The 15,508-nt window shown below is 33.0% G+C and overlaps 1 protein-coding gene across 2 annotated transcripts in view; it reads right to left on the reverse strand.

The window, feature by feature from the left end:
* The window catches only part of rorb (RAR-related orphan receptor B), a 42,395-nt gene that overhangs the window by 7,672 nt on the left and 19,215 nt on the right, over positions 1-15,508 (reverse strand). The window contains 5 exon segments of one of the 2 annotated variants that reach the window (NM_001441389.1): positions 126-247; positions 2,839-3,258; positions 4,003-4,144; positions 4,838-4,923; positions 8,223-8,358. In NM_001441389.1, the coding sequence (NP_001428318.1) occupies positions 126-247; positions 2,839-3,258; positions 4,003-4,144; positions 4,838-4,923; positions 8,223-8,241 (789 nt within the window). In that variant the 5' untranslated portion in view covers positions 8,242-8,358. 2 annotated transcript variants of the gene reach the window in all.

Raw genomic sequence — 15,508 nt, forward strand, 5'->3', positions numbered from 1 at the left:
GAGCTGAGACGAGCTAAAGAGTCGCATCAGGTGTAAATGCATGTAAATGAATGTACAGCATGTGGGGACAGAGCAAGTGTTTGCCATGTAAGATGAATCCATCGAGGGAGTGACCGAGTGCGCACCTTGCTTTGGTACATCTTGACCTCCTCGTAAGAGTGCGTCTGCCAGGCGAGCTGCTGAAGCTCCTCCGCTGTGTACTGACACGTCTCTAGGTGGGACTTTATGATGTTCTGTGCAATTCGGTCTAGAAAAGAGAAAAGGAGGAGACATGAAGGCAGGGAATGTCTGTGCAGAGGTTTAACATGCATTACAGTGTTTGCTATTTATTGCAACCAACCTAAAAAGTACATTTGAAGTCAGAATTATTAGCCCCCTTTGTTTATTTTTTTCCTCAATTTCTGTTTAACAAAGAGAAGATTTTTTTTCAACAATTTTCTAAACAATAGTTTTAATAACTCATCTCTAATAACTGATTAATTTTATCATTTGCCATTTTGACAGTAAATAATATTTGACTAGGTATTTTTCAAGACACTTCTATACAGCTTAAAGTGACATTAAAAGGCTTAACTAGGTTAATTAGGTTAACTAGGCTGGTTAGAGTAATTATGCAAGTTATTGTATAATGATGGTTTGTTCTGTAGACTATCGAAAAAATGCTTAAAGGGGCTAATTATTTAGACTGTTAAAATGGTATTTAAAAAATTAAAAACTGCTTTTACTCTAGCCGAAATAAAACAAATAAGACTTTCTCCAGAAGAAAAAAATATTATCAGACATACTGTGAAAATTTCCTTGCTCTGTTAAACATCATTTGGGAAATATTTTAAAGAGAAAAAAAAATCTAGGACTTTTTTTTAAAATGCCTTTTATGACTATTAAGAGTGCAAATAAAATTATATAAAAGTAATTTAAGCAAACTAGATAGTGATTTTTTTACATTTATTTTTACAATATATATTTCACAATATATTTTACTTATTTTTATTAATGTTGTGAGTGCAATCCATTCTTTTTACGATGAACATTTGAGGTTCACATTTAAGTTTACTCTAATGCAAAACTAAGAGCAAACTAAACCTTTTCAGAGAAACCCAAAGTATACATTTTATCGGTTAGCCATCAGTACAATATTCATGTATTGTATTACAGTTTTTTATTTTTTTTTTCCAAAGCTTTCGCACAGCTTACACATGTCCTTTGAACTGCTTATTACATGCACTCGGTTTGTCCACTAGGTGTCAATAATGACCCGGTCAGTTGGTTCACTAATGTAAAGAAATGCGGGAGATGAAATGGTGACAACAACAAACTACTGAATATGGGAAAAACAGCCTGTGCTGATCATCACCTGTGTGAGTGGCTAACAATTAGTAGAATGGGTCGAGGACTCTTGATCAAGCTTTATCAATAGGACATTGCATGCTTTTAGAGCCAAATCCTCCCAGCCACACAAAGTCACAAAAATGGAGTATTGATAAAGAAGACTTTTACAACCATGGTAATGGGGTATATGCACAACTAGAGTTTTAAAGCATACGATAAACTTTCAGGGAAAGCTTAATGTGACTATTTTGAATTTCACAAGGTTACTTTTTACAACATCAATGTTGTAATGTAATTACAATACATTCAGTTAATTAGACTTAAGCATTCATTTAGTTGGTCAAGTGTAAAATAAGATGAAAGACTGTGTAACCACTAGCGCCTTCAGTAGCAACAGAAAATTCTATTGAAAATACTGGGGTAAAATAAACTCGTATTTTTAAGTAATGGTGGGGGAAGTGTTATTTAATGCAGTGCTTCTTGTTCGATCTGAGACCCACTTTATATCATAAATATCTAACAGGCAGTGAAGATCACTGATTAAAAAAAAAAATCAGATCTGAAATTTGACAATTTTGTAATGGAAAAAGTTCACAGGAAGCCCTTTAGCTGCCTGGTTGAAAATTAAAATCTGTGTGCTTATAGCCCATAATATATGTTTCCGAAGAACTTTGAGCTTAACAATAAGTTTTATAATTAAAGGACATCATCTGTCTTCTCCTAATAATTTGACAGTTGCATATTGTGACACTTGCTTTATTTTTTACTCTGCAATTTGAGGACTGGATCTTACCTTTCCTAACTCGTTTTAATGTTCTTACCTAATGCTTACCACAATCAGCAGGTGTTTGTTGACGTGGTCTGGCCAAGTATTCTTGTGTGTGTGTGATGGGACAACTATAATGTTTAAAATCAGTTAAAAAATCATCCTTTTGTTTTGGTTTTCAAAGGTTTTTAAATGGTTTCTAACCCGCATTAATATTCTTACATAATTCTTACTACAATCAGGAGGTGTGTGTATACGTGGTCTGGCCAAGTATTATTATGTGTGTGTGTGTGTGTGTGTGTGTGTGTGTATTTTAATTTTTACTATACTATACTTTTTTAATTTTTACTGTACTATAATTTTTAAAAACTGTCTCATGGTTTTAATATTGTGAGGCAAGCTGTGAATCGCTCATTCTAGTGGTAAAATGTAGCTACGGGCAGATTTTTTTTTACGGATGAAATGAATTATTATACCCTTTACCCAGTTAAATCAGTTACCACTCATCACTGGCGTGTATAATAAGGTTTTGTGTAAACAAACCAATTATAGTTTGGACTCAAAAATTAAGTTTCACAATTAAAGAAAATAATCCGTATAATCAAAATAATTTCACAATTACATATCGCAATATTGGCTTTATTTCTTATTATCATGTTGTCCTAGAAGTAAATGCATACGTATGTGAACTCTGCAACTTGAGGACCGGATCTAGTCTTTCCTAATTGCTTTACTACTCTTACCTAATTCCCCCATAGACACTCCAGGTGCGAGCTGGCTGTCTTGATAGGAGCCGTAGGTGAAAAGGTTGGGAACAGGGGTGAGATCATATATGGGTTCCTGTTTGATCTGTTTCATGCCAGTTATGTCAAGTCCAGACTGATCCGGGCTGGCCTGTGTGGAGTCCATGCCGTAGTATCCTCCCGGAGCACCGTTCGCCTGGCCCTTGGGCATGTCTATGACGTGACCGTTGGCGTACGTTCCTCCAATCTCGTGGTTGAGGGTGCTGAGGCCATTGGTGAGGCTGGAGGAGTAAACCCGAGCGAGGGCTTCTGCTTCACCCGTCTGCTGCTGCCGTTGTTCCTGTAGCCTCTGCTGGTGCTTCTGGACCTCTGCGTACAGAGAGTCCCTCTGCTTCTTCGACATACGGCCAAACTTCACAGCTGATGAGGGAGAGGGCGGATGAAGACATATTAAATCAAGAGAAATGATCACTGGCTGATTGCTATGGTTGTACACTGTAAAAAAAATGCTAGGTTTCACACAATCAATTTGTGTTGAGACAACATGAAGAAATAAGATTAGCTTTTTAGTTTTACAAATTTAAGTGAATTGAACATAAAACAATTATCATCATTTTGACATACATTCAAAAATTATGTCATCATTCAAAAGACATCATTTAGAATATGTTCAGAATCAAGTAGCTGATTTATTTTTTATTTGTTATGTAGAATATCATCAGCTCTTTGGTTGTTATATAGAATATGATCAAGTTGCTAATTGCTACGTTTTCATGTTTTATGAAATATGATCAAGTAGTTGATTGCTATGTTTGTTTGTTATATAGATTCTGATCAATTAGCTGATTGCTGTGTTTTCGTTGTAGTATAGAATATGATCAAGTAACTGATTGATATGTTTGTTTGTTTGGTCCATAGAATATGATCAAGATTGCTACATTTGTTTGTTTGGTATAAACAATATGATCAAGCAGCTGATTGCTGAAGTATGTTTGTTTGTTATATAGAAAATGGTCAATTAGCTAATTGCAGCATTTGTTTGTTTGCTATATAGAATATGGTCAAGTAGCTGATTGCTGCAGTATGTTTGTTTGTTATTTAGAATATGATCAAGTATAGCTGATTGCAATGTTTGTTTGTTATATAGAATATGATATGTCTCACCATCCCGGGACATGCCCAGGGCCAGGCACTTTTGTAGGCGGCAGTGCTGGCAGCGGTTGCGGTTCGTTCGGTCGATCAGGCAGTTGCGCTGGCGGGGACAGGAGTAGGAGGCGTTGTTTTGTTGACTCCGCCGAAAGAAACCCTACAGTCCACACAACCAAAAAAAAAAATATTTAAATCAGTTACATGTGGGAAAAATCACACCTGTACTGACTGAAATAAATAGTAGACAATGAAATGATTACATTATCAGAACAAATTTCTTTTAACATTTCTGTTAATGTTTGGTGCTTTTGTTCACAAAAAAAGATGGGCTTGATTAGAAAGGGTTAAATGATCATTAACATATAGTCACATGTAAACATTTGGTCAAAATTGATAGCACTGAAAATGAAAGAGAAATTAATGATTCTAATAGCTCCATCTTTTTTTCTTTTGCAAAGATTTCAGCAACAATTTTTAACCAAAAGGTGTTTAGATTTATTTATTTATTTATTTATAGATAGTTACTTCGATAGATTTTTCTCATACTTTTAGATTAAAACATGTTTTGGAAAATATGTATTTCTTGACATTTTTTTCCACAATAATCTGTCCAATAATTTAAAAAGAGAGAGAGAACCAAGGTACCGTCATAAACGAAGCTTATGTTAGGTTAAACCCCCTTTTTAAACTGTTGCCATTTCATGATCTAAGTGGCACAACATTCATTTATTCATTCATTCATTCATTCATTCATTCATTCATTCATTCCCGCAGTATATGAGGGTTTGATTAGCTTGAACACATGATCAACCAACAGATGCACAGAGAAAAAGGCTCCTTTTTCACTAACCTTACAGCCTTCACATGTGATGACTCCATAGTGGATGCCTGATGACTTATCTCCACAGATTTTGCATGGTATGACTTCAATTTGGGCTGAAAAATGAACAAAAAAAAGTACAGTTACATAACCATATGCCTTTGTTTGCTTGATAAAGATGGCACATCAGGGCTCCTCTCAGGTGACACAGTGACCACCTTCATTCAAAGAGTGAAGCTTCCAGAGTGGACCAGCATGTGCCTTTTTAAATCTGTGTCGAGACACTTTGACATTCTGTAATATGCGCTTTTTTGGAAAGACAGAAAGGGAATAATCTGACCAACTGAGAGAGGAGAGTCAAAACTCCAAGTTCATATATTTCTGCAAACCCTCACACCACAGATTTTGACAAAATATCTTCATCATTATTATTTTTTATTCAGCTTTCCCCCCAACGTTCCTTTATGATTTGCATGATCATTATTTAAATGATCGAAAACTTTAAGCAGACCATGAATAACCCCAAAAACTTTACCACTGTATAATGAATCTACTGTACTATATAGGAAATATAACAAGAAAACACAGTAAACTTGAAAAAATAAAATATTTGGCTACAGACATGCTTGTGATACCAATATCACCTTAAAATACCAAGAGTAACCTTATTTGGTAACACAATTTGTGGTATTAACAAACCACTAACTAACACTACTAGCGTAATAAACTACTAATTACATGTTTATTAATATTTAGTGAGGTAGAAGTTGGGTTTAGGTTATCAGTAGGAATAAGGATGCTTAATACAAAAATAAATAGTTAATATCTAAATAATAGTTAGCTAATAAATCAGTAAATAGCATGAATTATGACTTAAACTAAAGTGCTACCCATTAGTCTCAATGCATATAAAATTAAAGCATAAAGTCAAACGTAAATCTCAATCAGTTTTCCCTATGTATGTGGATTATTTATATTGCATATATTTTATTTGAAGTTTTTTTTTAATAGAATTTCACTCCCCGAACTTAAAAAGTGCAACCCACAATTTGAAGCAGTCACAGATTTTGTTAATGAAAACATCCTTGCATATTTACAAGGGCGAGCGACAGTAAACAGTGAATTACATAATCAGAATATGGCAAGTCGTTTAATGAGGAAGCAAACACAAATGCGTGGCCTTGAGGCTCAGCTCCAACCTTTCCTGCACGTGTCACTAGGAAATGTAAAAGAAAAGATAAAAGCAGACTGAAAAGCTGTGAGAGAGGAAAAGAGAGCGAGGGAGAGGAAGACAGAGAGAGAAACCCATCTCCCTGCTGAGACTGCACACTCACAATAAAGAGATTAGCCACCCAATCTAATCCTAAATTATTTCTACACACGCTTGTTCCCCAGCTCTCAACTGGTTTATCTGATGCAGCAATTCTCAATTAATCTTTGCTCACTCAAAAGCACATTCACATCTGCCCGTAATAACTATAAAAATGTATGAAAAGAATATATACTATATTTTAAAAATCCTTTTGCATTTGTATTTAGTTCTGTTGTTTTTTAATTCCCCTCCAAAATCTCTCAGTTAGTCCAGGAAATAGCTAAAGAAAAAAGCTAATAGTGGTAATATTCAATATCACTTAGTTATATTCAAGGTAATAGCATTCTCATACACTCATAACATTTTTAATTGTTTTTGCTCGTTTAAACTACTTTTTAAAAATGAGCTAAAAACAATGCAATTTTTGAGATTTCATTGGGACCACTTCATTTTTTTATGTTCAATCCACATAAATTTGTTAAAAGTGTTAAGTTAACTTTATCAATTTGTGTAGAGACAACAATGAATTGTGTTTCTACAGTTGATGAAGCAGTTTATGCAGTTTTGATGTTGTGTAAAAGTAAGGAATGATTACCAAAAATGTTAAGCACATGGATATTTGCTGGTATTCATAAACATTGCAATAATAATAATAATAATATGAAATATTTTTTTTGTTACCACTTTATTTTGATGGTCCATTTGAGTAGACTGTCTGCTTAATATCTGTTGATACTTCTCCTTTAACAGACTTTTAGCTGACTATAAGAAACTTTGCAAGTACGTCAACTTACACTAACCCCAACCTAACAGTCTGCCTTAAATCTAATGAGAATTAGATAGCATGTAGATGCAATGTACCTTAAATTCAACAAACGGACCATCAAAATAAAGCGTGACCTTTATTTTTATTTACCTTAAATTACAGTGAATTATTATATCTCAGATTTTTTAAGACTTATTTTTAGAGCACACTTTTTATCTAAAAAAATAAAATAAATGTACAACACGTAACTTCCTATCGAAGAACAAAATCAAAATCAAATCTACCAACAACAGAATTATTTGATTAAAGGGTCACACTTTACAATAAGGTTTCAGTAATGTTAGTTAATGTATTTACAAACCCTCAAAAACAACAAACTATACTACAGCATTTATTAATCATAGTTCAACATTAACTAATGCATTATTAAAATCCAAATTCATGTTTGTTAACATTAGTTAATGCACCGTGAGTTAGCATGAACTAACAATGAACGACTGTATTTTCATTAACTAGCATGACCAAATGCTGTAATGAATGTATTGTTAATTGTTCATTCATGTTAGTAAATGTATTAACAAATAGAACCTTATTGCAATGTCATAACAAGGTATGTAATTTAATTAATGACAATGCAATTGTAATGACAATATGTTATGCAATTAATGACAATTTACACATTTTAATTGGTAATGCATAGTGTGTTTTTGTTATGTGTAAACATTTCAACTGGTTAAAAAGAAAACAACACTGAAGTTTGGTCATCCTTTAGTTTAATATAACTTTTATTTTATTTTTACTTTTTACTTTTATATTAAATTTTACAATCTTAGCATTCATTTAAGTACTGCGATAATACAGTAGATTGTGATAAAAAGAAAATCAGCAATTATCAAACATAAATGAATATTTAACACTGTCAGATGTCTTTACAATATTAGTAATGAGCAGTATTGGTCTAATTGTAATTCTAGTTTACACAAATGTTTGCCTTTGATTAAATAAATTAAGCTAAGAGAGACAAGGTTACATTTTTCAGCTGTCCATAAAACAAATTGCCTTCCTAATTTGTGAGCTGAATTAATTTCTATCTCTGCACAATTAAAACAGCACACAATAACAAATCAAATCAAGCAATAAATAAATGTTTTAGAAATCACAAAACACAGTCACAAAAGCTATTTTTGTAACCAGCCACGTTCATAATTGAGAGCAGCAAATTGCTTTAGATAACAGCGCTATGAAATAGAAATGTTACTGCACTTGCTTGAATATGAAGGGATTGTTTTAGCTGCATAACAAACTAAGACTTCTTTAAACCTGAAATATTCTCTTACCTACAACATCTGTCTTCATTTTCAGACAGAAGCAGTGCAGACGCAAACACACACCTGACTGGAGACACAGTGTGAAGCTCAGAGGTATGGAAGTGCATCTCTAGTTACGGTATGTGTGTGTGCTTGTGTGTGTGTGCTGCTAATCTGACTGTGAGAATATAAACTCACAGAGGCTGACTAGTGTATATATATCATACACTGGCCAGGTCGTGTGCTGTATTTACACTTTGTACACACATACACACTTTATGAATAGTGTGTAAATATGTTTTGTAGTAAAATGTGAAACGTGTATATTATTTGTAATGGACACACACTGTGGGCAATGTAATGGGATTAACACACACACACACACAGACATATACATTAACTAGTACTGTCTGGTTAAGCTGCGGCTGGTCTCTTCTGTCTCAGTCTGGTCCACTAGACTTAAGCCATTGTATCTCTGAGTTTGGTGGTGATGGGGGTGGGGTTTTTTTGCCCCCAGTGACCCCCAGCAAACAAGGAAGGTCATTTCTGTGACAATTTAACCTTGGGTTTACTCGCCTATATAGAAATGTAGGCATGATTGGTTATTCTATTCTATTCTATTCTATTCTATTCTATTCTATTCTATTCTATTCTATTCTATTCTATTCTATTCTATTCTATTCTATTCTACTCTACTCTACTTTGTTCTATTATATTCTATTATACTCTACTTTGTTCTATTATATTCTATTATACTTTATTCTATTCTATTCTATTCTACTCTATTCTAATCTACTTTATTCAACTCTATTATATTCTACTCTATTCTATTTTGTTCTATTATATTCTACTCTACCTTTTTCTATTCTATTGTATTCTATTGTATTCTACTTCACTTTATTCTAGTCTATTCTACACTATTATATTATATTATATTATATTCTACTCTATTTTATTCTATTCTACTCTGCTTTGTTCTATTATATTCTATTCTACTTTATTCTATTCTACTCTATTCTATTCTACTCTATTCTATTTTATTCTACTCTACTTTGTTCTATTATATTCTATTCTACTTTATTCTATTCTACTCTATTCTATTCTACTCTATTCTATTTTATTCTATTATATTCTACTCTACTTTGTTCTATTCTATTCTACTTTGTTCTATTCTATTCTATTCTACTTTATTCTATTCTAATTTATTCTACTTTATTCTATTCTATTCTAATCTACTTTATTCTACTCTATTCTATTATACTCTATTCAATTTTATTCTATTACACTTTACTTTGTTTTATTCTACTCTACTTTGTTCCATTATATTCTATTTTATTCTATTCTATTCTACTCTATACTATTCTATTTTGATCTACTTCGTTCTACTCTATTCTATTCTACGCTATTCTATTTTACTCTACTTCATTCTATTCTATTGTATTCTATTCTATTCTACTCTACTTTATTCTATTCTATTCTACTCTATTTTACTCTACTTTATTCTATTCTACTCTACTCTACTTTATTCTATTATATTATATTCTACTCTGTTCTATTCTACTGCACTCTACTTTATTCTATTCTATTCTTTAGAAAGAATGTTATTTTGTACTATATGTTGTGCCTAAACAGTTTTGTTTAATAATACTGTACTAAACAAAACAGCTGTATTAACTGGTTATATTCATTAATATAGATATTTAATCTTTAGTAATAGAAAGATAATACATTTAAATAAAAAAGTTATTGCCAAAAAAAAAGGGGGCCAAACCTAAACACTTACAAACTAGAAAATTTAACAATATTTGAATATTTTATGGTTCTCTCGACTTTCTCTCTTCATTCAAGTTTTATTGAACATTATCTCCTGCAAAATTCATTGGGGTGCAATTTTTGCACTGTGATCTAAAGTAATTTTATATGCAGTTTTAGCTTTTGCACTGACTAATCTAATGCATACACACAAATACTGTATAGTAGTAGATAATACAGTAGAAATAATTAATTTAAAAGAGAGATCTGTAAGGAGTGTACTCATTTATGCTCAGCACTATATAAAAATATTCATATTTATTTATTTAAACTTTTCTTGGATTTTTTCTATTTATATATTTTTTAAATGATGTTTAACAGAGTAAGGAAATTTTCACAATATGTCTGATAATATTTTTTCTCTTGGAGAAGATCTTATTTTATTTCGGCTAGAATAAAAGCAGTTTGAATTTTTTTTAAGCATTTTAAGGTCAAAATTATTAGCCCCTTTAAGATATTTTTTTTCCTCGATAGTCTGCAGAACAAACTATTATGTTTAGAAATGTGTTAAAATCTTCTCTGTTAAACAAAAGTTGGGGAAAAATAAACATGAGGGCTAATAATTCTGACTTGAACTGTACATATTTTACTGTTGTTTACATTATATTGACTATAGACACTAAAACAATCAAAAGTCAACAATCTAAAAGTATTTTTATAAAAATGCATTTATTTGATTTTAAAAAAATTTACGACTTGCATTTCTTACATTTTCTTACTAATTGCACTTATGTTTCAATATTTCTTCCATTTTTGTACGAATTCATTACTTTTTACTGTTTTTAATGACAGATTAGTTTACCCTGTTTCAAAACTGAACCGTCTCTGCTTAACAATAACTTACGGGCAATCCAGTTTTAATTTCACTCCATCTGAATGAGTTGTACAGGGCTCCTCAGATCAATTAATTACTCTGTAATCACTGCATTTCATCTTGAGGCACTAATATTATCATCTGTAGGGACTGCGGTTCACATTAAAACATGTTAAAATAGTTTTTCAAAAAGAAAAACTAGCACACCCTGTCCTTGCTTTTAAGGTCAGATAATGCAGCATGGTGTTTTTCGGCAGTGTAAATGCCCTGGTGCTGAAATCTGCAGGCTTTGTGTGTGGAAACGAGGACTGTGAGTTCTGTGTGATTGACCTCTCAACACTGGACCGGTTCCTCTCATGACCCACTTTGACCAGTGCCAGAGCCAAACTGGGTCAAACTAACACAGACATTTCAACCTGCTGTGAACACAAAACTGCGGTTGAAAATACTCTAACCATAAACCGATAAACAAGTTATAAATAAAGTCTTTTAATAGAAAGGTGCCCGACTGCCAGTCTTTGCAGTGTTGACCACCAATAAAATATGCCATGCTCTATATTAATGTTGTGGCATTTTATAAAAAAACAATATTGGACGATGCAAATTTCATTTTTTTCATGCGAAGAACCAAATATGGTAACTTCATTGACATTAAATATCTTTTTTTTATGAAAATGTAAACTTGCTTGTAATAACCCCCAGTAACAATTCTAAAATTAATTATTAAAACAGCTGGAATTAATGATTAAATCAAATAATAAACTACTTTTCAAAAGTTATTTTACAGTGCAATTACATTTCACAATTTTACAACTTGTACTGTATTTGATTGAATAAATGCAGCCTTGGTGAGCAGGAGAAGCTTATTTTAAATCATTTAAAAATCCTACACACCCCAAACGTTTGAACGGTAGTGTACATATTGATGTCGATATTGCTTACAATGTTTTTGTTCTTTGGTTGCTTTGGTGTCTTGTGCTGTACTCATTTGTAAAAGACTTGGGATAAAAATATCTGCCAAAAAATAAATGCACCTTAACATCATTTAAAAAAAAAAAGGTTTGGAGCAAAAAAAACCGAAACACATACATAAACACAAAAAAACCTGAAGTTCCAATCTCTTTCTTCTTGATTGGTGCATCTTTAACCCTCTCACGTGTTTCTTTTAAATATTCCAGCTGACCCTTCAGCATCAGTTTTTTTATTGTGAACGTTACTTAGAATACATTGCATTCTAAAGTTTCCATGGCAATGCGTCAGGTTTGTCACGTGACCCATTAGCCCCAATGATGCATATACAGTATCGTATTTTGTTTTTGTGTGCACTTTTCTGTAAATATTGACAAATGTTATAATTTTATTGTGAAATTTCTGATGCTCTGATTCTGAAATGTGTGATAGAACTAATCATTTGTCTTTTAAACAGCTTAATAATGATCGTATCATTTGTTATCTGATGGGTAAATGGCGCTGCTGTGTTTAGTCTGCGCTGTAACTGTTTAACTGGGAGAGGAATAGAGAAAATATTCTAGTAACATAAACAGTGTATCTATCATGTATAAATTCCTGGACAGATCACATAATTTTGGCACCATATTGGCACAATTTCCTTAATGTAGGGTGTCGTAGGGATTCGTAAATGACAATATTCACGACAACTAATACCATGCCTGCAACTCCTCGCTACACCATCTCAGAAAGTCTAGCATGTTTATTTTTTTTCTCATTCTTTATGACGAGTTCCATCACCTGGGTGACACTGGGCAATAGGAGCACATTAAATTTTTGGTTATCTCAGTGAGTGCTGCCGTTAATGCGCCAGTCAGGTAATCAAAAAATAGGCTGCATATTTACTTATGAGTGGGTCTCGAGTGGATAAGATCAATCATTGGTTTTGCAAACTTTAACTACCTTTTCTAAAATATTAAGGTTTTTAAAGCAATTTTATCAGATAGACTGGCACAAACATGCAGACATCTCCATTTTCACAACGGGTTTCTGAGTTCTCTCAGCTTTACAACAAATTTAATTCTACTGAGGTAATCTGGAAACATGTTCTGTCCTGCAAATACATTGCAAAAGCCAGTCCTGCTTGTTCAAATGTGTCATTAATAGTAATAACAGTTTAATATAGGTTTTTCTAATTTTTATATTTTCTTTAAGCTAGATTATTATTTTATTTCACAAACCAACACAATCTCATGGCAATTCGTGTTTTGGCACATATAGGGGACTTGTTTTGAAGCCCATCACCTCAATTATTCGTCATTCTTGTTTATAATTAACTGACAAACAAAAGTTACATTAAAATTACAATAAAAATTCTAGCAAACAAAATTTCTTTCAAAAAGATTTGTTTTTCCATGAGAAATATTCAAATTATATTTTTGCTTGAGCCCCTCCACTACTTAACTGTGCGTGTGGATGATTTGTTTAGCTCTGTGGAAAATAAGAATTTAATGAATGCTTCACAGTGATTGTATCACAAATCTCAGTTATATATTTGCAATTTTTTTAATATGTCAAGATTTTAAAGATTATGTCTTAAGCATCTGACTTTACCTTGCTGCTGCTTAAGTGCTTTTATTTTCTCCATCTCACTCGCGGCAAGTTCAGGCGAGGGAGTGTTTAATAAGAAACCCTTGGCAGGAAAATATACATTTAAATCTCAAAGAACATATCTTATTATTAAAAAGGAATCATAGGTTTGATCCTATCCATGTCGTAACGAGTGAACTCAAATAACGTAGTAATTAGTTGCCAGCAAGCATCAGTGTTTATTGAGATTAAAATATAATTAATCAAATTGAAAGATAAGAAATATTGTTATAGCAACACTTGTGACTGCTTTGGGAAATATTGCTCGTCATAGACATCACGGGATGACGGATCATGAAAGAATGTGTAGAGTGGAACATTTGTTACCCACAACAAGTCAAGAATTTATCAACAAAATAAAATCGCATAATCGGACATAGCGACTTTTGCAACCGACAATAAAAATTGTGTGATCTGATAGGGGCTTAAAGCACATCGTCCAGTTATATTAAAAAATAATTATTGTTGCCATCTCCATAGACATCTGTGTGTATTTTACAAACCTTAATTGGTATGTTTTGTTTGTAGTTATGTAAGTTTGAATGTCTGAAACTAGAAAAAAGCAGAAAGCACAAATAAATTTAGATTTATGACAAGCACTGCGTACCTCTTTTTGTGCCTCAGCGTGCGCTGTCTGGTTTAAATTTGAGCAGCTGATGACGTGCGTTATAACGTTCCAATCACACCGGTGTGATTGTATGTGTGAACAGGCTAGTGTTAGTCCTGAATTAAGTATTGTCAAGTCAAAATTTAAATATTCACGCAAGCTAAACAAATGTCATGACATTTTCAGAGCATGAGTGTTTTGCAAGTGTTCTGTTCTGAATGAGTATCTGGGATGTGTGTGTGTCTGTGTGAGAATGGCCACAGGGCCTGTGTGTGTGGACCTGTCATATTAAATAAGGAGATGTGCGTGTCTGCGCCACTGTTGCTAGAACCACCACAGTCTCCCTGGGTTTGTGGGTAGGAGGCCTGTATAGTCTGGCTGTCAGAGCGATCATCCACACCGTCATGACACTCCAACAGGACATGATGTCATCGCCGTCCCTACCCATACAACACCGCTGCACACTTGTCATTGTGCTGATTTTACTTCCTTACAGGATTAAAAACCTAAAAGGATGAGATAAAATATGTAAATAGAAAAAAAAAATCCTAGAGGGATGTTAGCGACGGATTTAACAGCCTCTTCGGATGTTGCTAAAACCATGGCAGATTTGCGTGTTCATTTTTTGTTTAACGTTTGATGCACAACATGGGTATAAAGTGACCAGAGGTTTATTTTCTAGTTTATATGCGTGCAAGAAATTTATTTCATCATGCAGTATTCCAGCTACACCTTATTCAACCTGTTTTTGATCATCACAAATCCTTATTTTGAATTTTTACAAATTTCTTTCATGTTTTTTTTTTTTTATAAAAATGCATTTATAAAAAAATGTGAACATCAGAAATTCACAAATCTATATTTTAAATTTATATATTTTTTAGGAACCTATACAATATTATCTTTGTGCATATACTTTAGATCACAGGTGTCAAACTCAGTTCCAAAAGAGCCGCAGCTCTGCACAGTTTAGTTCCAACCCTAATTAAACACACCTGATCAAACTAATTGAGTCCTTCAGGCTTGTTTGAAACCTACAGGTAAGTGTGTTGGAGCAGGGTTGGAACTAAACTGTGCAGGGCTTCGGCCCTCCAGGAATTGAGTTTGACACCCCTGCTTTAGATAAATGTATAAAATGTATAAATTTTGAAGTTTGTATTTTTTTTCTCCAATATTTCACATGAATTTAAATGTACACTACCTGATAAAAGTCTTGTCATTGATGCCAATTGTAATATGAATAAATAATAACTTGATTTCTAGTTGATCATTTGTAAAAGTGGCAGAAGGTTTTCCGATGAATCATATGTTAATCTGTATTGGTCTGTATTGTATAGGCCTAATGAAACCCGCATGGACCCAAGATTCTCACAGATATCAGTCAAGTTTGGTGAAGGAATAATCATAGTTTGGGGTGACATTCAGTATGGGGGGTGTGTGAGAGATCTGCAGAGTGGATCGCAACATCAACAACCTGAGGTATCA

Source organism: Danio rerio, chromosome 5 (genome assembly GCF_052040795.2).
Source record: "Danio rerio strain M-AB ecotype USA chromosome 5, GRCz13ab, whole genome shotgun sequence".
Taxonomy (NCBI): Eukaryota; Metazoa; Chordata; class Actinopteri; order Cypriniformes; family Danionidae; genus Danio; species Danio rerio.